The sequence below is a fragment of the Emydura macquarii genome, unplaced genomic scaffold, assembly GCF_026122565.2.
Source record: "Emydura macquarii macquarii isolate MOO-44397 ecotype Brisbane River unplaced genomic scaffold, CSIRO-AGI_Emac_v2 contig_3305, whole genome shotgun sequence".
Lineage (NCBI taxonomy): Eukaryota > Metazoa > Chordata > Testudines > Chelidae > Emydura > Emydura macquarii.
The window spans coordinates 7,566,367-7,590,071 of NW_027133442.1; the positions used below are offsets into that span (position 1 = coordinate 7,566,367).

The 23,705-nt window shown below is 54.4% G+C and overlaps 2 protein-coding genes across 5 annotated transcripts in view; one reads left to right on the forward strand and one right to left on the reverse strand.

Annotated features, from left to right (window-relative positions):
• LOC137143264 (zinc finger protein 436-like) overlaps positions 1 to 23,705 on the forward strand; it is a 604,313-nt gene that overhangs the window by 214,835 nt on the left and 365,773 nt on the right. The gene's annotated exons all lie outside the window — the stretch shown is intronic.
• Positions 1,280 to 15,710, reverse strand: LOC137143272 (zinc finger protein 271-like). 4 transcript variants are annotated; one of them, XM_067532983.1, is made up of 8 exons: positions 15,590 to 15,710; positions 15,022 to 15,137; positions 14,394 to 14,543; positions 13,593 to 13,736; positions 13,219 to 13,344; positions 11,810 to 12,585; positions 2,164 to 2,742; positions 1,366 to 1,518 (listed from the first exon to the last, which is right to left on the reverse strand). In XM_067532983.1, the coding sequence occupies exons 2-8, from the start codon at positions 15,109 to 15,111 to the stop codon at positions 1,500 to 1,502; spliced, it is 1,884 nt and encodes a 627-aa protein (XP_067389084.1). In that variant the 5' UTR covers positions 15,112 to 15,137; positions 15,590 to 15,710; the 3' UTR covers positions 1,366 to 1,499. The 4 variants fall into 4 exon arrangements, with proteins under 4 accessions (XP_067389081.1, XP_067389083.1, XP_067389082.1 ...); XM_067532980.1 differs by lacking the exons at positions 11,810 to 12,585; positions 13,219 to 13,344; positions 13,593 to 13,736; ... (1 more) ...; positions 15,022 to 15,137; positions 15,590 to 15,710 and adding exons at positions 4,756 to 4,882; positions 5,529 to 6,077; positions 6,535 to 6,685 and having other exon boundaries at positions 1,280 to 3,007; XM_067532982.1 differs by lacking the exons at positions 11,810 to 12,585; positions 13,219 to 13,344; positions 13,593 to 13,736; ... (1 more) ...; positions 15,022 to 15,137; positions 15,590 to 15,710 and adding exons at positions 4,756 to 4,882; positions 5,529 to 6,077; positions 6,427 to 6,524 and having other exon boundaries at positions 1,280 to 3,007.

The window sequence follows — 23,705 nt, forward strand, 5'->3', positions numbered from 1 at the left end:
CTTCCATGGGTCGCAGCTCTATGGTTTTAACCCGCTAAATCCGACCGTAGCCCTTACCACGGTGGCACTGAGGGATCCCTGTATAAACGGTCCCCGCCCCAGAGGTGGCTGCATCACAGCGCTGGGCGAGGGATCCCTGTATAAACAGCTCCCCACACCCCACCCCCGAGGGACCATCCTCCATTGCCTAGCACCAGACTCCATAACGTAGCAGTGAGAGAATTTTTAAAGGTGTCTATAAGCTTCCTTTCAGGGTGTGGTCTTTGGGGAAGCCAACAGGGCTTGAGGGATTACTTGGATTTGTGTCCCACTGCTCTGGGGCACACCCCCGGCTATCACAGCTGGTCACTCAATTTGGGCACAGGCTGCTCAAGCTGTTTGATCCCAAAGTCGAGGGTTCACATCCCCCGGCCCACCTAGGGCCCTACTTCCATGGTACTTAGCAACACCAAGTGCTTTTGGGGGGGCCAGTGGAGTTTCAGCTGCAGCTGTTCCTTACTTCCTGTTTGCTATATTAGCTATATTGCTATATATTGCTATATATATTGCTATATATTATATCCATTTCTCCCACAGCACCCAGGGCAGGGGACCGGCTAGCTTGCAGGGGGAAGGATGGGATACAGGGCCTTCCCCCTTCATATAGGGTTGCAGGACACCTCCCCCTTCTCCTTCCTCTCGGAGCTGCCAGGCACAGGCTGGTCAGCACACAGGGGCAAGTTTGTGGGATGGGCCCAGCAGGACTGAGACTCCACAAACTCATTGCAGAGGGGAGCCATTGCCTTCCCATCCCATCCAACTCCTGCCCGAGCCAGGAGTGGGGAGGGAGGGTGTCAAAAACTCAAGGGAGATAAAGGTTTGTGTGGAAAGAGACAGAGGGAGCAAAAGCCTCTGGGGAAATCTCACGTGGGGATCAGACTGGGGTGGGGGAAAAGGGGGAAAGGTGTCATCTAACAACACCAGCCTCCAATGCCTGAGCTAAAGGAGTGCAATTAGGTCAGAAGCAGCAGACTGATGCATGGCCCAACACCTAGACGCCCACGCAGGTGCATTCTGCATCCCAGTTCCCACTGAGGGAATCTCCCTCCCCTCCCCCAATGATCCCCTGGATATGCTGCATCCTGAGGCCTGCCCGTTTCGCTGACATAGCCAGGGCTGCTGTAACCCTGCTCCCAAGGAAAGAGGCTGAGCACAGAGCAGCAGGGGGAGAAAGAGGCTAGCCCCCTGGGGACAACACAAAGGACACAGAATTGGAGCCGTTTCTTTATTGCATAGGGACAACAGACCCTGATCACCCAGCGAGAAAGCAGAGTCAAGATGGAGCAGGGAGCTTCTCCGGCTGTTCAGGGGCTCCTGAACTAGCAATTCCCTGTGCTGCATAGAGAGGAGCTGGATGCTGGAGATGCCGCTGGGGAGGAGGAGATGGGCCCTCCTGCTTGCGCCTGGAAGTGTCCGTCTGCCTAGCCAAACAGGCGATTAAGAAACTGTTCCCCGTGGGGTTAACCTGGCATGAAAGGGCTGTGAAGGAGAGCAAGGACTTTTTAAGTGGGCAGGTGAACAGGTCCCATTCCCCAACCCTTGAGCCAGCCAGTCCCTAGTGTCAGCTCAGAGCTGGCGCCCCCTACAGGGGAAAGGCTCCATCTCCTATTCCTGAACCTATGAGCCAGTCAGATTACAGCTGGCACCCCCTAAAGGGGGAAGGCCACATGTCCCATTCCCCACCCCCTGAGCCAGGCAGTCCCCCAGCCCTGCCTCCAAGTGCCTCTGTAGTACAAATAATAACGGTAAGAGAGAAACGAAGCCTGCAGCCTTTCCCTGGTTTCTCTCTCAGGTGAGGGTCTCCCTGGTGAAGATCATGGCCACTCTCCCACGGAGGCCCTGATATTTCTCTCAGGGACGGTGGCCCCCCTGAAGTCCTGTGGGTCTCTTTCTTTGCGGGGGTCTCTCCACTGGAGTCTGAGGCCTCTGTCACTGGTCCCCCTCCCCTCTCAGCCCGTGGGCACATCCCCAGGCCTCCATCGTGGCCCTGGGGTGGGCGAGCGGGTGCCCAGCTGCACCCGCAGCATCTCCCACATCTGGCCACGTGAAGGGCCCTGTTCCGGGAGAAACCGCAGGCGCTGCACCAGCGTGGGGCTTGTGGCGTTGCCAGCCCCCTCGCCGTACCGGTGGGTGCGCTGATGCTTGACCAGGGTGGCCTTCTGGGTGAAGCGCTTCCCGCACTGGGCGCAGGGGAAGGGGCGCTCGCCAGTGTGGGTGCGCCGGTGCTGCGCCAGGTTGGCATTGACGCTGAAGCTTTTGCCGCAGTCAGGGCAGGTGAAGGGCTTTTCTCCAGTGTGCACACGCTGGTGAAGCAGCAGAGTGGAGCTCTGCCGGAAGCTCTTGCCGCATTCCCCGCAGGCATAGGCCCGTGCCGTGTGCCGGGCCTGGTGCCGCAGACACCGGGCCATGTCGCTGAAGGCCTTGCCACACTCGGCACAGCGGAAGGGCCGCTCGCGGCTGTGTGTGTTCTGGTGGCGGATCAGTTTGGAGCTCTCACGGAAGCTCTTGCCACACTCAGGGCAGCGGAAAGGGCGCTCGCCGGTGTGGGTGCGCTCGTGCTTGCGCAGGTTGGAGCTGTGGCTGAAGCGCTTGCCACACTGAGGGCACCCGTGGGGCTTCTCCCCTGTGTGGGTGGTCTGGTGTTTCTTCAGGTTGGAGCTGTTGCTGAAGGTCTTGCCGCACACGGCGCAGGCATTGGGACGCCTGTCCTTCGGGGTTTTAGCCAGGGGCTCCCCCCGTGGCCAGCACACCCCACCCTGGTTTTCAGCCCTGCAGTCAGACCGGTCGAGTCTTCCTTCCATTGGAGTCTTGAGACCAGAGAAACTCATTTCATGCTCAGCGGATGAGTTCAGTCCATTACCCAGGGGGTCTCCTTGCTGCTGTTCTGCCCTGCCAACATCTCCCTGCTTGGGGCTGTGGGACACAGACCCCTCCTGCTGGGAATTCCCCTCCTCTGTCCTGACACCTGCTGGGAGAGAAAGAATCCAGCTGGGGCTCCTTCCCTGTGCCGGGGAGAGAAGGGGCAGCAAAGGGGTTTTTCACTGAGGAGAAAGCTTGATGGGCAGAAAGTGCATCCCCCCAAGCCCTTTCCCAGAGGAGAGCAGAAGGGCCGGGTCTGCCCCAAAGACCCAAATGAGCCCACAGAAAGCATGGGGAAGGGGATGGCTCCTGCCAGGGGTAGGAGCTGGAAGTGATGCCTGCCATGAGGACAGGGACCTGCTGGGAATGACACTGAGCGAGACAAGACAGAGCTGGAGGGTGGCTGGTGGCTTTGCTGGGGTCCCAGCTTCTCCCTTCACTCCTGGATGGTCTCTGAGCCAGTGTAACACATTGACCCCCTTGGCAAAGGGTCTCCTACTCTTTGCAAACAAATCTCACCTGAGACCTGATAAACTCACTACACCAAAGACATGCCTGGCAAGGTATTCATCCATAAAGAGCAACATGTAAGTTATCTACAGACAGCTTGTAACTTGTCAACTGTCATAATCACTGGGAGAAATATGTGCAGGTAATATTTGAGGAATAATGCATGTCTATTGACAGGATGCTAGATGGACTTGGAGTAGCAATTAGTCATGAGGGATAACGTGTCTTGGGGATGGCCCATTCAGGCAAGAAGGATCTGCCACCCTGCCCTGTCTAGCCAGTGATGCAACATAAGGCTGAATTCTTTAGCCTTGTGCAACACTAAGGCCTTGTCTACACTTCAAACACCGCAATGGCTCAGCTGCACTTCAGTGTAGACAGTGCCTATGCTGGTGCCAGAGGTTCTCCAGGTGGTAGCTAGATTGATGGAAGAATTCTTCTGTCAACCTAGCGCTAGCTACACAAGTATTTAGGTTGCCCTAACTGTCATTCAAGGGTGTGGAAAATCCACTCTCCTGCCGACTTGTGCTGTGCACACAAGCACTTATGTCGGTGCAACCTATGTCACTCAGGGGGGTGGTTTTTTCACACCCCTGAGAGACGTAAGTGATGCCGACGTAGGCTGTAATGTAGACATAGCCTCAGACTACCCATGATAACCATCAGAGGCAACTGCAAACAACTGAAAGCACCTGAGGGTAATCAAAGGAACATTACAACAAGGCAGGGGTTCACCTGTCTATGAACAGGAACAAAAGACTGTTTCAATGTAACACAGAGGAGCGAGGTCCCCCCAGATCCATTCACTGAGGAAACCACATGTGGAGTGGAGGTGTTCTCATGAACATTTGGATCCTGGTTCTTATGACCAACCAACTCTGTAACAGACTGAATTTGTGGGAGGGGCGGGGACCCACAAGCATGGACCCAGGGTCCCGTTTTATTATTTTGTTTTGTGTTGAGTGGCTGATGGTATTAAGGAGTTAACCCCCAGTTACCATGGGCAAGAATCCCTCTCACTGGAGGGGTGGGGGAGCCAGCAGGGTGATCACAACCCTAGGTGCCTCAAGAATCATCACAGCCAATGTCACTATTTCCCATCAGGAGCATCTCGTCAAGCTGGGAAATGGAAATTCGACTCTGGTGAAAGCAAAGGAATAGGAACTGTGTGACTGAGCAAGATCAGCAGCACCCATGCTTCCCAGCGGAAGCTGTATTGTGGGGGTGACAATCTCTGTGCTGCAGGGTCTCGGGGCTCCAGGGGCTGCTCCCCTAGAAATCTCCGGGGCTGGGGAAGAGACCTGAGTCCTCCAGCTTCCTGATCCCTGATGGGAAGCAGCTCCTCACCTAGCGAGATCAGAGTCTCTTCATCCTCCTTCTTAATCTCCCTGCAGTTCTTGCCATGTTCTGGAGCCAGCGCTGCCTGCTCTGCCCTAGAGGAACACACAGCTTCCTCCTCCCACGTCACCAGCTCCTGGAACAAGGGTATCTCCATCAGTACTGGCAACCGCAGACAGACCCCCTCCCTGTGAGCTCCAGAGCTGGAGAAGAGACAGCGATCTCACAGCCTTTCCCTCCACTCCAGGAAGCAGGGAGACTCAGCAGCTAGGCTCTCTGCCCCTCTAGCCCCAAAGCAAGCCATGCGGAGAAGCAGGGTTTTCACCCAGGGCAGCCATCCCAGAAAGTGTTTTGTCAATTTCATTGGCAGAAAGTGACGGTAATGAGAGACTTGCAGGCAGGCGGACAAGGAACCAGCAGTAAGATTTTCCTCGCAGAAAAAATGAAAATTTTCCCACAAAACTGAAATTTTCTCACGGACATTTTTGGTTGCATGAAAAGCGCATTTTTCATCAGAAAAATGATCTCCACAAAATATTTTTTCCCAGTAGCCCTAACAAACAGTGGGGAAGTGTCCCGTGTCCCACTGGCCATCCCCTGAGCCAGCTGGTACCCCTCCCTGAGCCAGACCAGAGCCAGCGCATCTAAAGTGGAAAGGCCCTGTGTCCATTCCCTGCCTCCTGAGCAAGCTGGTACCCCCCATTGGCACTGGAACAGAGCTGGCCCCTAGATGAGAAAGGCCCCAAGTCCCAGTCCCTAATGACTTCACATCCATAAATTACCTCCTGCTGCTGCCATATTCCAGCCTCTTGCTTGGCTAACTTGAAAGCCTCCACCAGAGCCACGGCCTGCTCCCCGCTCTGAGGGTGACACTCCCCTATCCAGCTCTGGATCTCCTGGGGCAGGATGCTCAGGAACTGCTCCAGCACCAGCAGCTCCAGCATCTGCTCCTTGGTGCACCGTTCCGGCCTCAGCCACACCCGGGAGAGACGGCAGAGATGGCCATACGCCTCCCGGGGCCCCTCTGCCTCCTGGTAGTGGAAGCCCCTGAAGCGCAGACGATGCTTCTCCATGTCGATGGGTCTGGGGGCTTCTGGCTCCTCCACTTCCTCTTTGGGAACCAGACCACATCCCGGTGGGGGCTGGAACTGGACCCTGAGAGTGGCTGGGGGAGCCACCTGGGCAGTCATGGCCCGTCTCGGAGCTGTGGCACAGCCGTATCTCCCTGGGGATTGCCTGGCATCAGCAATGGGCCCCCTGCCCCACCATCTGTAATGGGGGGCAGATCCAAGGGGGGAGGGTGAGATCAGCCCAGGGGATGATGATTACCTCTATGGAAAGGGGAGAAAAATTAGAGACACAGCAGGAATGAGACAAAAAGGAACAGCCTCTCCCAGACCCCCAACTCTAATGTTGTGGGGAGAGACATGGGTCCAGCCCAGGCACCGCCAAGGCTGGTGGCTCTTGATCTCACAGGAACTTCTACCCACTTATTAAATCCAGGACTCCTGACTCCCAGATCCAATTCTCACCGCATCCCTCCCCACTATAACCTATGAGACCCCACTCCCTCCCCAGAGCTAGGGGAGAGAACCCAGGCGTCCTGGCTCCCAGCACCCCACTCTAACCCACCAGACTCCGCCACCCTCCCAGCCGCATATGGAACCCAGGAGTCCTGACTCTGTCTGTGGACAAGGGATGACCATCCGGAGGATGTCATCACTCAGTCGGGCCGCGGTCCCGGGGCCCCGTGCCCGAGGGCGGGCCGCAGGGCGCTCAGTTACGCACCTCCCAGGGCCCCGGGCGCAGGAAGTGCGGTGCCTGGCGTGGGCTCCGGCCGGCAGCAGGCAACCCAGCAGGGCGATGGGTGGGGTGCGCGGCGGACGCCGGAGAGTGGCCCGGCCGCCTGCCACTCCGGGTGGGGACGGGGCTGCAGCCATTCGAGCAGCTGCATGTCCGTCATGGGCCCAGCCCGGCTGCGCCCAGCCCCGTCCGAGCTCATTGGCGCAGCTCCCAGGGCCACGCCCCGTCCTATGGTTTGTGTTGGAGCCCAGCTTTCTCCGCTGGTGCTGGATCATTGCCAGCCTCCCCGCCCTGGGCACTCCCCTCGCATTCCTGAGAACCCAGGAGTCCTGCCCCTCAGCCCCCACTGCCTCCCAGAGCCAGGGAGAGCCCAGGACTCCTGATACCCCACTCTGTTCCCCCCACCCCTAGATTTCCCCTTCCTAAACGGGATAGCCCTGTTTCTAGTAGAGGAGGTGTGCTGGGAGTCAGGACTCCTGGGTTCTAGCCCTGGCTATAAGAAGGGAGTGGGGACTAGAGCATAGTTTCTCAACCTGTGGTATGTGAGACACAGGCAGGGGGTACCCGGGGAAAAACAGAGTGAACGGGTGGTGGGCAGCAGCCACCAACTTTTGGGGAAGGAGCGTGGCAGCCGCCCGCTTCCCGCCTGGTCCCATCTCCAAGCAGGGAGCCAAGTGGCAGCCACTAGCTTCTGGGGGAGATGGACAGCAGCCCCCTGCTTCCTGCTGGGGTCCAGCTCCCAGGTGGGAGCCCGGTGGCAACCTTCTGCGTCTCACGAGCTGGTCTCGCAGCTGGGTGGCAACCACCCGCACCCTGGCTCCAAGGGACAGCCTCCAGTGCCCCAGCTTAAAGATGGGCAGCAGCCGCCTGTCCACATCCCTAGCTCCCAGCCAGTGCCGAAGCCTCCTCTGCCCCATCTTGGATTGGGTGGCAGCCAGGCGGCAATCACCGGCAACTTGTCCGGGTGGCAGCCCCCCTCCCTGGCTCAAAGCCCAGTGCCCAGAAAACTTGTCAATTTCACTGCTCTAGCTGAGCAGTGAAATTGACAACTATGACAGCCCCAGATTTTACAAGTTACCCTTTTTTCCCGTATTTCTCTCACCCCTTCCTCCTCTCAAATCTATGGCAAAAAATTTGGCACGGCCCTTTATATTCCCCAGCATTGACATGCCACTCAAAGCCTCTTAGCTTTGGCCAACATCACTCTAGTGCAGGTACATACTAGAGTTGTGCACCACTGGTATAAAAGTGGTACCCCAACCCACACTAGATCTGACATCTGTCATATTACGGACTTATATACTCAGCTCTTCTTCCAACATATGGCTCACATTAGTCTGTAAATATAAAATCCCATGGAAAATTGAGTGTTGGGTACTTATTACAATTTTCAGAAGTTTGGGGGTACTTGCTACTTAAAAGGTTGAGAAACACTGCGCTAGAGAAGAGGCCGAGCTATAGCCCAAGCAGCATATTTTGCAGCACTGCTGTAAGTCTGTGACCAGCAAGGCAGGTAAATGCAATCCCTGAACAGATCGATGCTGGTGCGAGTTTGCCAGGTCTCACAGTGGCTGCTCCGACCATGGGCTGGGTTAACACTAGATATAGGAACTGCATTTTCTCTTTGCTGTTGAGTTCTCTTCCCTCTTGTTTTCTCAGGACACAGACTTGGACTTCAACAGCAATGATCTCCACAAAAACACCAGCTCCAGCCCATCGCCACACACTTCCTTCTCCCCCAAGGGATAGTCATTGCCATTTTTATACCATCTCAGAGACTGTCAGACACAGACTTTTTTCTTTCTCAAGACCTTTTCCAGCTAAAGGGAAAGGGGTGTTGTTAAAATGAAAGCCTGATTCAACACCTCCCATTTAAAAAACTGCTCTTCCTTCTTTTGCTGTATCTTTCACAGTAGCTGGGTTTAGGGGGCCCTGTTGTGCCAGGTTTTGGACAGACCGCGAGATCAGGGACCCTCCTCATGCCAGGCATTGTACCAACCCCACATGCATGGAAAGAGATTAGCAAAGCAAGCAGTTTCCCTTTCATGCCTCAGCAGAATACCAGTGAGACAGCGACACGACCTATCCTAGACTGGTTGGACTGCTCCCCTCCACCCCCAAAGGTCACCGCAGCAGGAAACAGGGCCCTAGGGCACTTCTAACTGTAGCCAACAGGGGGCAGTGCATAGACATTGCAATATAGGTGTGTGTCTGAAAACTGGGAAACGGGCAAGGAACATATGCAACCACTGATTGTGTACTTCACAGAGCTGGGAGAAATTTCACACACACAACTTTTCTTCCAAGAAAAGTATGCCTGTGTGGCAACACGGACACAGCTCATGAATTCACAGCAGTATTGCTAAATTGGTTCAGTAGACAAAAAACTAAACTTCTTGGAATTTTTTTTTAAATGTTTCAAGGTATTAGGAAATTTTGAAACAAAAAGCCATTTTAATTTTTTTTTTTAAATCAAGAATGCTTAAAATTAAAACAAACCATTTTATGTGACCCAAAATGTTGTTTTTCCCTTCCTGACTTTTTGATTTGCTGAAACCATCAAACTGTTTTGGTTCAACCCAAAACCAGTTTTTCCCGAGTTTGGAACTGCCAGGCATAGACAGGTTCCTTATTCCCCAGGTGTGTGTGTGTGCAGCTCTGCATCTGTGTGACAGAGGGTGTGTGTGTGCGTCCAGTAGGAATCCGTCATGCTTCATGCCTCAGCCACTTGTTAATTGCTATTGATTATCTGTATTGAGGCAGTGCCTGCCAGCCCACATCAGGTACGGGGACCCAGTGTACCAAGAGCGGTACAGATAAACAACACTGGAAGACCCTACTCAGGGAGCTCTCTGAGGGCAGAAAGAACCCAGGCGATCTGAGTTTGACAAGATTGTACCAAGTTCCCACTTCACAAAGGCTTTCCCCCCCACTCTCCTTAATCTTCTGCTACCCCAGAAAGAGTTGAGTTTGGTCTTGTGGAAGCAAGGTTGCTGGGAGTTAGGACTCCTGGGTTCTAGCTCCAGGTCCACCACTCACCTACTGTGTGATCTTGGGTAAGTTACTTCCCCTTCTATGCCTCAGTTTCCCTGCCCACCCTTTGACTAGATGTGGAGCTCTTTGGGACAGGGGGTGTCTTTCACCCTGTGTCTGTGCAGCTCCCGGCCGACTAGCACCATGATGTTATGGATGGTCTGTACAGCTCCCAGCACAATGAGGCGGACTGCAGCTGCTACTGTAATATACGGGATAGGAAGTCAAGTGGAAGCTTTACTGCATTCCTCCAGACCCAGATATTCCCTTCAGGTCTGCATGTGGACTAAGGATTGATTCTACCCAACAGCTCAAATCCTGTAGACACAAGCCACATGGGGCTGTTACTACTCCCTGCAGTAGGGCTCTGGGGTTGGAGTTGGGGGAAGTGCAGAGCCTCACTGCAGGAGGGGAGAAAGGGTTCATCCTCCAGGGGGCGAAACTCATCTAGAGCCTCAGTGGGAACCAAGATCCTAGGGCAGGACCAGCCTGGCTCTGGGAATCCTCTCTGGCTGCTCTGGGCCGAGGAGGGGACATTCCCTGGCTGGCATCAGGCTCCTGAACCAGCAGCTGTGTGTGCCACAGAGAGAGGAGGCAGGCGGTGGAGTTGGGCTGTCCCTCCATCTGTCTCTCCAACCTGCTGGGAAGCAGCTCCTCCAGTTCTCAGCAGCCGCATGCACCCCACACTGCTCCCAGGAGAGTGGAAAGAGCAGAGAGCCAGGCCCAGGGCCAGCAACGTCCAGGGGAACGAGGGGATGGGCTGACACCTGGGATGGACACAGATGTGAGGGGATGGGCTGGGCCTGCAGGATTAATGATGCCTGCTGGGTGGTGGGGCAGACGGCCCAGCCCGAGGCACTGTGCCCCCAGCTCCTATGTCCCCACGTTCCCACGACCAACGCTGCAGAGACGACTCAGACAAAGTGAGGTCTGGCTATTATTTTTTTTGCCCACTCAGACAAAAGAGAAGTACAGCCTGTTCTCCCCACAGCACCAGGATTCCCCTACAGGCCACCCAGGGGGCAGCTTCCTACCCACACTGCCCTATGGGCAACACCAACCCTACATTCCCTCCCTGCTCTCCAGCCAGAGACCCAGGCTTGGGGGAACAGTCCTGTTGGGAAATCCACCACCCCCTCTCTTCTGACCCCCAGCGCAGGGGAATCAGATCCCAGTCAGGTCCCCCCCGGAGATCCAACCTGCACCCCATTCTATTGGTTCCCCCCAAATATCACCCCCTCCAGTCTGTTCCCTCTGCGCTCACCCCACAGCACTAGGGCAGGGAATCAGGGTTGAATTACCTAGCACCATGAGTCTTCCTCCCCTCACCCCCCAGGGGATCAGAGATCCCTGCCTTCCGGCCACCCCAGTTAGCCACTTCCACTGATTCTCTGCCACAGTGGCATAGCCCCACTGGAGTGGGGGCCAGACTCAGAAGGGAGGGGATCTGTGTCCCCCCACCTTTGAGACACCTTGATTTCCCCCCTCCACTACCCCAACCGACTCCCCACCCCAAGTTTGCTCCTTCCAAAAGAGATGGGAAGATGGCTGATGGGAGACCCCCACCTTACAACTCAGCCCTCCAGGGGGACTCAGACACCCAACCCACACAACTCCCTCCATGCCTGTGTTGCCTCACCCTAGCAGGAGCAATGCCACAGAAACAAGGGAGCTTGGGACAGGAGCCAGGGGACTCCCTGCCATGGGGGGAACTGGGCTCCCCCCCTTGCAGGATCCACATTTCTCCTACTCAGTAGGACCCTGCCCCCTCTCTGTATCCAGCCGCCATTGCCACACTGCTGCATAAGGCTACAAAGGTCCTTCAATTACTGCTGGCAGAGCTCCCCCCCTGTGGGAACCAAGCCCCGCCCCTGTGGGAGCTGATCCTACAAGTGCATCTGGGGGACCCCGGAACCAGGGGCTCAGCAGCTGGCTGAGCACCAAGTCCCGCCCCCTCCAGCAGCTGACCTCACACTCTCTGCATACAGAGAGTCCCTGGCTGAGCTCAATCCAAGCCCCGCCCCCCTGCAGGAACCAATCCCACAGTGCCTAGAACGGGAGGAGGGGCATGTGCCAAGCCCCGCCCCTGCCACAGGCCCCACCCCTCTACGTCCAGCAGCTATTGCCGCACTCAGTACACCTATAGGGTCCCTCCGCCTGGTGGGCTTGCTGCTGCTGGTGGCTGGGTCCGAGCTGGAAGCCCTTGCCACACTGGCTGCAGATGTACAGCCGGTCAGCCCCGTTGGCGGCAGCGAAGTTGGCAGTGCTGGCGTTGGCATGGGTGCGCCGGTGCCGTATGATGTGGGAGCTGAGCCGGAAGCACTTGCCGCACTCAGCACAGATATAGGGCTTCTCGCCGGTGTGGACGCGCCAATGGTCCACCAGGTTGGAATGGTGGGTGAAGGCTTTGCCGCACTCCGCGCAGCCATATGGCTTCTCGCCGGTGTGGGTGCGCCGGTGGTTGACCAGGGTGGAGCTGCCAGAGAAGCGCTTGCCGCACTCGGAACACTGGTAGGGCTTTTCACCAGTGTGGGTGCGCCGGTGGCGAGCTAGGCAAGAGCTGCCCGTGAAGCGCTTGCCGCAGACACCGCACTGATATGGGGTGACGCCGGTGTGCGTGCGCCGGTGCAGGTTGTAGTTGGAGCTCTGGCTGAAGGCCTTGCCGCACTCGCCGCAGACATAGGGGCGCTCCCCAGTGTGGAAACGCTGGTGCTGCAGCAGGTTGGAGCTGGCAGTGAAGGCCTTGCCGCACTCCCCACAGACGTAGGGACGCTCCCCGGTGTGGGTGCGCTGGTGCTTGGTGAGGGCCGAGCTCTGGGTGAAGCTGCGCCCGCATTCCCCACACGAGAAGGGCTTCTCGCCGGTGTGGATGATCTGGTGCTTCACCAGATTGGAGCGACGGCTGAAGCTCTTGCCACACTCTGCACAGGTGTTGGAGCGCTCTGGTGCCGGCACCCTCGCCCTGCCCTCACCCCCCGGGGATGCCATCAGCTGCAGGATGGGCTTGTGGGGGAGAGGCATCAGGGCATTAATTCATTTCCACAGAACCAGGAATAGAGTATCCCGCCCCATCCTCCATCCCCACCCCTATTCTAACTCAATAGCCTCTATTGCCCATCCAGAGCCAGAACCAGAAACCCGCAAGGGAGAGTCAGAGACAATGAACCTTCTCCTGGCACTGCCACCCCACCCAGGCCCTCCCTGATTCTGCTGGTTCTCCTTTTTTCCCCTCACTAACTACAATCCCCACATTCCACCCCCACACTCCTCAGCCCCCTCAACATTCCACCCCCAGAATCCTCAGCCCCCTCAACATTCCACCCCCAGAATCCTCAGCCCCCTCAACATTCCACACCTCATATATAGTAGCTGGATGGGGTGAATTAGTGCCACTAAGGGGGATTACCCCAGATAAGGGCATCCCCAGAATCTCCTCATCCCTGTAACCCCACGATCCTCCCCCCACACCACCCTGCCCTGCCCTAGGGAGCCCTGATTTAACCTCTCACTCCCCAACAGCTGAGCAAACAATCTCCAAGGCACCAGCCCCGAACCACATCCTGTCCCTTCACCGTGGTCCCTCACCAGGGCCCCGGAAGGGAGGGCCCCCTCCCCCATTCTTCCATGGTTACTCACCGAATTCCCCTCCACTGGAATTCTCAGTTTCTGCACCTCAAACTTGGGCTCCACCTGCACCTCCGAATCCACCACTGGCGGCTCCTCCTCCTCAGGCAGCGAGCCCTGGCATTCCACCGACTCCAACTGGTCGGAGGGAAGGGAGTCAGGGTTAGAGCAAGGGAACTGCTGCCCCTCATTGGCCCAGTCACCCCAGCCCCCTGCCTTCCTTGGGATCGGCCCTTGACCCAGCCAACCCGGCGCCCCTCCTTTCACACCCCCCGGGCTGGCCTCATGACCCTTAGCCTAGACACGCCCGCTCCCCAATTCAGCCCAGCTAACCTCCCCTCTGCATCCCCAGCCACCTCCTCCCTCCCCAGTTCAGCCCCACTCACGGAATTTCCATCCATGGAAACCCTCAGCTTCTGCACCTCAAATTCTTGGTGTTCTTCCTCCTCTGCCTTCACCCTTCTTATTACCAGCTCCTCTTCCTTTCCCTCCTCCTCTGACAGCTCACCTGGGAAAGCTGCAGAGTCCAGCTTGGAGGAAAGGCAAGTGGGGAGATTGTTAAACAGCATAGGAGGGGCGTCCCACCCTGGTCTCTGGACGCAACCTGGATCCAGCTGCCAGGCACAGTTCAAACCCCCACTTCCAGGTTCAGACAGGGCTGGGATAAGGGAGAGGCTGGGACTTCTCTCACTGACAGGCAGGTAAGTGTTTAGCCTTCAGGGGAAATTGAGGCACAAGATGGAGTGAATTAATTACTTCAGGTTCCAGAGCTGGGGATAGAATCCAGGAGTGGAGTGGGATACAGGGGCTATTTACATAGGGATCCCTCACCCGGCACTGCGATGAGATGGGACACAGGGATTGTTTATGCAAGGGTCCCTCGCCCATCACTCTGATGCAGCCACCCTCTGGAGTAAGGCCCAGAGATTGGTTATCAGTCACTAAGCAGTTTAGCCTGGGAAGTGTATCTAACTGAAACCACAGGAGGATTTAGGAAGCAGAATGGGTGTGGATTTGTTCCACACAACTATATAACTATATTGTCTCTGGGGAGAAGATAAGAGTACCTCCCACTGGAGCGCCCCCGGCTCCATGCAGCACAGCACTCCCTAATGGCACACTGGGGCCAGCATTGACTGCAAGGGACATTGCATGGGGGGAGATTTATTAGCAAGTTAGTTACTCACTGAGTCCCCATCTGCTGGGATCTTCAGCGTCCGCACTTGGAACTCCTGGTCCTCCTCCTCTTCCTCCAGTTCCTCTTCCTCCTGCTGCAGATGGGGCTGCCCGTCTGGAGGACCGGGAGAGTCCCACTTTGACAGAGAAGGGGACTGTGACTAAAAGGGGGCATCAGAGGGAAAGGGAGACTCAGGAAGACAGACTCCCCACCCTAGACCCACACCAAATCCTTTCTGGATGTAGTAGGCTCTGGGATCCATTGCACGTATACAACCAGCCCCACACACCAGTACTGCCAGTAGGGCAGCAGGTTGCACTCCAGAGGTGGCTGCATATGTATAGAAGGTGGAAACAATGTTAGGATAGTTCTCGGCCCAACCAGCCAGCCAGCCCCTTGTTTCTTCCCCCCCTGGACCCAGCCACCACCCCCATTCCTCCCCCTGGGCCAGCCAGCCATCATTCCTCCCTCCAGATCTGCCCCTCAGCCCAGCACTGCTGCCTCAGCTTCCCACATGGGGCCAGCTGGAGGCAAGTCAGCATAGACACTCCCCCAGAGAGCAGTGGGGTTCCTTCTCCCCTGCCCCCCAGAAAAAGGGGAGTCCCCAAGGACACAATCCCTGCCCGCCAATCGCTCACTGAATCCCCATCCGTGGAGGCCACCAGTCTCAGTCCCTCAGACTGAGAGCTCCCCTCCTGCTCCTCCATCTCGTCTTCCTCCTCCTCCATCGGGTCTGGAGATGGGCCAAGTACAGCTTTGGGAGAGGAAAATACACCGTTAAAAACAGCTGCAAGCACCAACTACTAGATCCCACCCGTCCCCCCAAGAGCCAGGGGAAGAACCCAGGAGTTCTGACACCTCCATTCCTCCAAAGCAGCCCAGGTGTCCCTCCCCCTCCCCAGCAGCCCCCTCCCATGGCTGGGACCGGCATTGCTCACTTCCCACCTCTGTCTGTCCCCCAATAGCGCTACAGCTACAGCCGCCCCACCCGGGCCCATGCAACCCGTCCCCCCACTCGAGAGCCCTGCCCCAGGAATCAGCTGTTCCCCGCCCCTCCCCCCACACGTGCAGCTGCTGCTGCAGCCAGAATCCCCCCAGCCACGTTACCCGCTGGCTCCGGGGGCTCCCCCCACCCAGGGACTCCGGAGGAAGTTGGGCCCCGGTACTGACTGCTTCCTGTGCCCCCCCGCCTGGCCACCCACTCACCGCGGGGGCGGGGGCAGGAGCGGGCTGCCCAGACCAGGGTCCAGTTCGCCCAAGCGCTACGCTCCCCACGGGGAGGGAGGGGGGAGCGGAGAGAACGTTACGGGGTGGGGGAGAGGATGTGTGTGGGGGGGGGGGGAACCCCGGGAGAATCTCCATAGTGATTGGCTGGGACAGGCCACCCCCCCACCCCCTAGCCCGGCTGCCATTGGCCGGGAGAGCAGCCGCAGACCGAGTGGATTGGGGCGGGGGTGGAGAGAGATGAGAGAGAGAGATCCCTCCACTCCAGCCAGCACCTCAGTCACCGCACTGCCCGCCCCTGGGTGGGGAACCCAGGAGTCCTGGCTCCCCGCCCCCACACCCTGCTCTAACCCACTAGACCTCACTCCCCACCCACATAGCCAAGAATAGCACCCAGGAGTCCTGGCTCCCAGCCACTGCTGCTTTAGAGCCCACTTCCTAGCCACAGCTGAGATGATGGAACCCAGGAGTCCTGACTTCCAGCCCCTCCCTCCTCTAACCCACTACTCCCCTGCCAGAGGAGGAGGTAGACCCCAGGAGTCCTGGCTCCCAGCCACTGCTGCTCTAACCATTAGACCCCACTTCCTGCCCTGCCAGAGATAGAACCCAGGTGTCCTGAGAGCCCTACATGTGAGTTCAGCCCAACAGACCCTGCCCTCCTGACTTACCCTCTGCTCAAACAGTAACTGTTTGCTGAGCAAATGGATAACTCCAGGTTGTTCTGGGAACTGAATGTCTGAGTGCCCGGGTTACAGCAGAGAGACACAGAATAAAGGGGCTGTGTGTAAACCTTCTGACCACAGAGAGGGGTGTAGCAGGGAGACAAATAGCGCCTTTGTCCCCATGAGAATCTGGAAGCATGGTGAGGGTGAGTGGTTAGAGCTGGGGGCTGGGAGTCAGGACTCCTGGCTTCTACTCTCTGCTCTGGTATTATTAAGGAGTGTCTATCCCACCCCCTCCAGCCAGGCAGCTAGAAAGAGTATTCTCTGGACTAGCTCAGAGCACCGGGTCACCCTATCCAGTGTCCTGTCTCCAGCTGCAAAGCTTTGTGCTTCTGAGAAAGGGAACTAAAAAAAAACAACCCCTCATAATGCACCTGGCCAACTGTGCATCTGGGTGAAAAAAATCCTTCCTGACACCTACAGGGATGAAGCTCTGAAGCATGAGATTGGATTATACTTATTGTCTTGATGCAGAGCTGCAAGCTTGATGAGCCCGTAAGTGGCTTGCTCAAGGCCACACAGGGAGTCTGTGATGGATTGTGGAATGAATGCAGGTCTCCCACATCCTAGGTTAGAGCTGTAGCCATAGGCCATCCAATCTCCATTGTCCTAGCTGGGAGAAAGGCAAAACACTTGGTTAAAAAAATAATCAGTCATGGAAATTATGTTAAAGGAGGGGGTTTTGCAGCTGCCTTTGTGGTGGGGATCAAACATCCAAACCCCGTGGGGAGCTGGGAAGAGCTCAGCTCAAATTTTTTCCATTTTTGTCATTGGAAGAAACTGAAAGGACACGAGTAAGGAATTGACAGGAGTTTGGAAGAAGCTTTGTCAGCAGGCAGGCTGTTCTGGAACTGTCCACTAGGGGGCTGAAGCAGCTGGAGCCAGGATACAGGGCTAGATGGGCCCATTGGTGTGACCCAGGGTGGCAAGAAGCAGCAGGGAAGCCAGGCTCGTTGGGCCCATAGTTCTGATCCGGCATAGCAGGGAAAGGGTAGGATGCCAGGCTAGATGGATGCAGGGATCTGATCTGGAATGGCAGATACTAGGTGAGATGGGCTCAGTGGTAACATTTCTTGTTTTAACTTGACAAATATCTCTGCTTTTCCCTGTGTGAAAAGTTCCAGAGGGGTAGCCGTGTTAGTCTGTATACAGCAAAAACAACGCGAGTCCTGTAGCACTTTAAAGACTAAAGACACTTTAACAAATTTCTGTGGGCATAAGTTTTTGTGGACTGCAACCCACTTCATCAGATGCATGGAATGGAAATCACAGATAGGAGGTATATATATACATCCAAGGGTAAGAGACAAAAATGGGGTGGGTAAATGCTAACAAAGTAAATTCAGTTAGAGTAGTTGAGACCTATTCACAACTATTGATCAGAAGGTGAGAATGTGTGAACAGTAACAATTACTTCTTGTAATGAGATAACCATTCCAAGTCCCTATTCAGACCCAGTCTGATTGCGTCAAGTTTGCATATGAGTTCCAGCTCTGCAGTTTCTCGCTAAGGTCTGTTTTTGAAGGTTTTTTTGTAGAAGTATGGCAACTTTCAAGTCAGCTACAGAGTGTCCTGGGAGATTGAAGTGCTCTCCTATTAGTTTATGGATGTTACCATTTTTTATGTCTGATTTGTGTCCATTTATTCTTTTGCGTAGTGACAGTCCGGTTTGGCCAATGTACATGGCAGAGGGGCATTGCTGGCACATGATGGCATATATTACATTAGTAGACGTGCAGGTGAATGAGCTCCTGATGGTGTGGCTGATGTGGTTAGGACCTGTGATGGTGTCACTAGAGTTGATGTGCGGGCAGAGTTGGCAACGGGGACTTGTTGCAGGGATAGGTTCCTGGGTTAGTGTTCTTGTTGTATGGTGTACGGTTGCTGGTGAGTATTTGCTTCAGGTTGGGGGGCTGTCTGTAAGCAAAGATAGGCCTGCCTCCCACGGCTTGAGCGAGTGAGGGATCATCTGCTAGGATAGGTTGTAGATCCTTAATGATGTGTTGGAGAGATTTTAGCTGGGGGCTGTAGGTGATGGCCAGTGGTGTTCTGTTGTTGTCTTTGTTGGTTCTGTCCTGTAGTAGGTGACTTTTGGGTACCAATCTGGCTCTCTTAATTTGTTTCTTCACTTCCCCAGGTGGGTATAGTAGTTTTAAGAATGTTTTATGGAGATCCTGTAGGTGTTTGTCTCTGTCTAAGGGATTGGAGCGAATCCGGTTGTATCTTAGGGCTTGGCTGTAGACAATGGATTGTGTAGTGTGTCCAGGGTGGAAGCTGGAGGCATGAAGGTATGCATTGCAGTTAGTTGGTTTTCAGTATAGGGTGGTATTAATGTGACCATCCCTTATTTGTATTGTAGTGTCCAGGAAGTGGATTTCTTGTATGGACTGGTCCAGGTTGAGATTGATGGTGGGGTGGAAATTATTGAAATCCCGGTGGAATTCTTTGAGGGATTCTTTCCCGTGGGTCCAGATGATGAAAATGTCATCAATTTAGCATAGGTAAAGAAGAGGTGCTTGGGGATGAGTTTTGAGGAAGTGATGTGCTAGGTCAGCTATAAAAATGTTGGCATGCTATGGGGCCATGTGGGTGCCCATAGCTGTGCCACTGACTTGAAGGTATAGATTGTCTCCAAATCTGAAGTAGTTGTGGGTCAGGACAAAGTCACAAAGTTCAACTACCAGGTTCATATCATCATCAGGGAAAATGTTCCTGATGGCTTGTAGTCCATCTTTATGTGGAATGTTGGTGTAGAGCCTCTACATCCATAGGGCTAGGATGGTGTTTTCTGGGAGAACACCGATGGATTGTAGTTTTCTCAGGAAGTCAGTGGTATCACAAAGATAGCTAGCTGTGTATAGTTCAGTGAAGTGCCGAACATCCCTGCTCCAGTAGGGGGCGCAGGTGCAACGAGAGGTGTGAGGGTAGCATCTTTTGGCTTGGATGCTAAAGCTGCAGGAAAGCCCTTTACTTGTGAATTGCAGGATAATTAGTCTATTGCCAGCTGGTAATAAAGCAGCTCCCCATAGGGACAGGAATATTACTTTACTCAGTCAGTGAGCCACTGAAGTAGTCTTGGACACAGATTACGCTGCACTGTTTCACTCTGGACACTAGGGGATTTTCCAGAAACTTAATAAATCAAACTCCCACCCCGGGTTTGTCTTTGAATTTACAGGGTAAGGTTTTCAGGAGGAGGACTATGGATCTGTGCAGTGCAGCACAATGAGGGCCCCAATCTCGGTCAGCGTATGTGCGACACCCAGCCCAGTGAGGGTCCTGATTTTAGCTGGGATATCTAGACACTGCTGCAATACACATATATTGACTCTCCTCCACTGAGGCATAGTCATGGGGGGGGGGGGGGGGTCTCTGGAAGTCTGTATGGTCACAGGGCCCCTGGGTGTGGTGGGAGGAATCATATGCAGATTTCAAGGCCACAGGGTATCCATTGTCCCCATCCAGTCTGGCCTTGTGCCCAACTAGGCTTGGAAGGATTCACTTTTTATGGGTAAACGTTAGTTTCACCATCTGCACACTAGCCCCTGAAGAAAAAAATTCCGATTGATAGTAATTGAAATTTACAGACAAACTAGAAAAATGATGCTTGAGAAGATTATTAGAGCCAACATGCAGTGATTTTGACTTCTGAATGAGGCTTGTTATCCATAGACTAATGAATGAATAGCAAAAAAAAAAAAAAAAAAAAAAAAAAAGGTATGATTTGTGATTTAAGGATATTTACTTTCCCTATGATGTTGACAGTTTGTGTTTTAACACTTAAAAAGCTTTAACTTGTTGAATCTCAATGTCTACTGTCATTAAATATCTACTGTCTGACCCTTTGCATAATTTCCCAGAACTATGAAAATTTAAATTCGATAATCTTAAAAAAAAATACGTAACAAGAATCAATATCTCTTGAAATTATAACAAATAAAAATCAAATTCTGCCAATCCTCTGCATAACCCAGGCAAGAAAATCTTACCCACTTCCTGCATCCAGCCCCAGTAATTCCTGGGTGGACAGTATTTGTTTAGAGATTTATTTAATCCCAGTAAAGCAGCCCTTTCCCCGGTACAGAACAGTGCATCCCTGCTATCTCCAAATCCAAGCATTGAAAAAGCCTCACTCAGATCCCCCCCCAAAATCACAAGATTAGCTTTTAAAAAAGCACAAAACATTGTTTAAAAAGTTGTGTGGTTCTTTTTATTATAACTCTGTATCTTTAAACTTTTCTCCACAAGCAAAGACTAGAAACTCCAATTTAAAAAAAAATAAAATTGGTGATTCTTTTCTAGTCTCCTGACTCCAGTAGCTGGGGCTTAAAGTGAAAACATCAAATATCACCCGTGTAGGCCGAGATCAGAAAGAGAGGGAGGGAAATGGAATCTCTGGGGCTTTCAAGACAAAAAATCAGAACAAAAGGTTCCCCCACATAAACAATGTAGGTGATCTTGAATATCACAGGCATGGCAATATTTGCCCTAACCTTATTCATAATCCCATGATAAATTGGCCACAATGTGCAGTTTAGAGACTCCAGAATGCTCTATACACTTATGTCGGCAGGGGCTCAGACAAGTCAAGACATATTCACAGATTTCAAGACCAGAAGGGACCATTGGATTCATGGCTTCTAAGCCCAGAAAAGACCGTTGTGATCATCCAGTCTGTCTTCCTATATAACACAGACTCTAAGACTTCGTGAATTCTTCTTCCAGTTTTAGTGCCATCTATATGAGGTCGGCTCTTCCAATCCTCTGAATTAATTTCTGTTATAACAATTTCCAATCTCTAGCTCAGGCTTTAGATTTTCCCTCAATTACCCCACTACTGAGCCCAATTGCTTGTGTTTGATGAAAGGCATCCATCCAGCCTTGCTTCGCACACTAAATCTCCGTCTCTCCTTGGCAGAGGTGATTGGTGGGGGGAGCTCCAGCCAGATGGATTATTTGAAACTGGAATCAATGAGGGGGTGAAAGAATTCCCCCGGGCCATTCCCCCCTTGCTCTGGGATAGGAGATGCCTGAGGCGGAGGGGCCATCTCATCCAGCTGGCATGAGATCTCTCCATTCTCTCCATGGGGCTATTGAGTGTATTATGGTGTGGTGACTAGATGGATAAGAGGTGAAGGAGGCATCTTTAACCTGTTAGGGGCAGATTGTCTTCGACCCCCCCTCCCCTCTGCCATGGGTTGGAGCTATCAGAGCTGTTAGATCATTGCCAGGCATGCCCTGTATTGTCATTACTTCTTAGGGATGCTGATTTCCTGGGGGCATTCCTCAGTCTTATCTCCTCCTAGAAACACTCGGGGCTAGTAGATTTGGTGCGGGGAGCTTGCTGTATTCAGCTGCATAGAACCCCATCCCCCACCCCCCTTGTCTTGCGCTGCCCTGGAGCAGCCTGAGTTGGGGGGGCGGGAGCATCTTAGGGTTTCTACTCTCCCCAGGGACACCCCTGTGTGGCTGCATCTGGAGATTAGCGCTGGCCGGTCTGATGCCCCCTCGTGGGATCTCTTGTGCTCTCTAGGAATCACTAGTTCCTCTTGGGAGCTCGGCCCTCCAGCAAGGGCACTTTAGCGTTTTCCCCTTGAAGGGTCAGAAAAAAGGCTCCCCGGACCAGCTGTCAGGGTGCCACTCCTGGCCAGCTTCCGGCTCAAGACTGTGCCACTTTCTCAGTGGCTAGTAGGGGAACCCGGGCCACTCACTACACCAGAGTCCAGCCAATGGCTACCACTGCTGCCATTTCCCTGGGCCGCTTCCTTCTCCATCAACTCCATCCCTCAGGGTCAGGATCCCAGGGCTTCCACTGCCCCCCCCAGCTTTCCTCCTTCTCCCCTCACTGGGCCAAGAGCCAGGGCAGCCTGCCACACCACTGGCCCTCAGGCTCGTAGTTCCTGCCTACCACCTACTCCTGCCCAGCTGGGCTCCATCCTCAATCAGCCCTGGTCAGTCAAGCCTGAAGCTCTCCCCAGGTGCAGCCTACCAGGGTCATTAGCCCCTCCTCAGCCAGCTTAACCCCTTCAGGGGTGGTGTGGGGGTGAACACCCGCTCACAGGGACCCGGGTGGGCTCAGACACCCCACATCCCCAAGCCAAGCTGTTCTGCTGATGTAACCCCTGCCCCTGCAAGGGGCATTCAGGCTGGCGCTGGGTGAGCAGAGAGCATTGAGGGAAAAGGGGGTTTATCCCCTAGGGGTGACTGATCACCCAGCTGGGAACTAGCGCGTCACTAGGGAACGGGATCCGGGCAGTTGCTTGCGGCGGGGCTAGACAGATCTCTGTCTGGCATGAATTAGTGGACCCAGGCATCTCTGTTCTTGGGGTCTGCTGGTGTCTCTTCTCCCCTGTTCTTCTTCCTCCCTCCTCTCCCCCAGCTCCTCTTCCTCCTCCTTCAGTCTTTAGCTACCCTGCCAGATTGGTCTTCCCCCCTCTTCTTTCAGGAAATCCTTCCAACCTTCTCCGTGTGGGATGATCCCCTCTCCCAGACCTTTGCCAGCCCCAGAGTCTTTAGGGAGGTGGGAAATTCCTTCCCCCAGCACAGAAATCCCCAGCCTGGCTGTTAGTATTTACGCCCCAGGCAGGATCAAAACCCCTCTGCTAGGTGCTGCACACCGTGAATGTGGAGAATCCTTGCCCAAGAAGGCTACAATCTCTGCAATTAACTACCACTGAGGGGCACACAATGATACCCCGCATGCAACCCCCTCCATAATTAGTGCCAGGGACACAGTTATTTTAATCACCTGTTCCCTCCTCTGTGATCCACATCAAATGCTGATCCCCCCCCCCCCACCCCCAATCACCTCCAAAACCTCACACCATGTCCCTAATTTGCAGGAGATGGTCAGAGCCCTGGGGTCCATGGAATCTCAGAGGTTTTAATAGAGAAGGAGGGATAAAGTCACAGCAGTTATGGCCAGATGGGACCACCAGATCACCTAGTCTGACCTCCTGTGTAGCACAGGCCACCAACACTTGCACGCTAAACCCAGCAAGCGAAATGAGACCAGAGTATTTCTGCCCACAGGAGACGAGGCTGTTGTGTGCCACAGGCAGAGAATAGGTGGAACCGAGGGAAAACAGTGCCCGACGCCCCGCAGTGGCAGGGAAATGATCAAGTGAGCCATTCCCCAGATGATGCCGGCAAGTGACACGCACCTACACACTGCAGAGGAAGGGGAACCACCCCCTCGCCATCTCCCAATCTGCCCTGGTGGAAAAAGTCCTTCCTGACCCCACATACAGTGATTAGTTAGATCCTGAGCTTGTGAGCAAGAACCAGTCAGTCAGGCACCCGAGAATGTGTGCTCAGTGCCATCCTAGAGCCCTGTCCCCCCGCCCAGCCCCTACATGCCTGGCCTGGTGACTGAG

Coding starts and splice junctions, on each gene's coding strand:
- LOC137143272 (XM_067532983.1), bottom strand. CDS start 15,111: ATGGAGGAGGAGGAAGACGAGATGGAGGAGCAGGAGGGGAGCTCTCAG. Junction 14,544..15,021: donor CCTCCACGGATGGGGATTCA/GTGAGCGATTGG, acceptor GCCCCCTTTTAG/TCACAGTCCCCTTCTCTGTC. Junction 13,345..13,592: donor TTTCCATGGATGGAAATTCC/GTGAGTGGGGCT, acceptor CCCTCCGACCAG/TTGGAGTCGGTGGAATGCCA.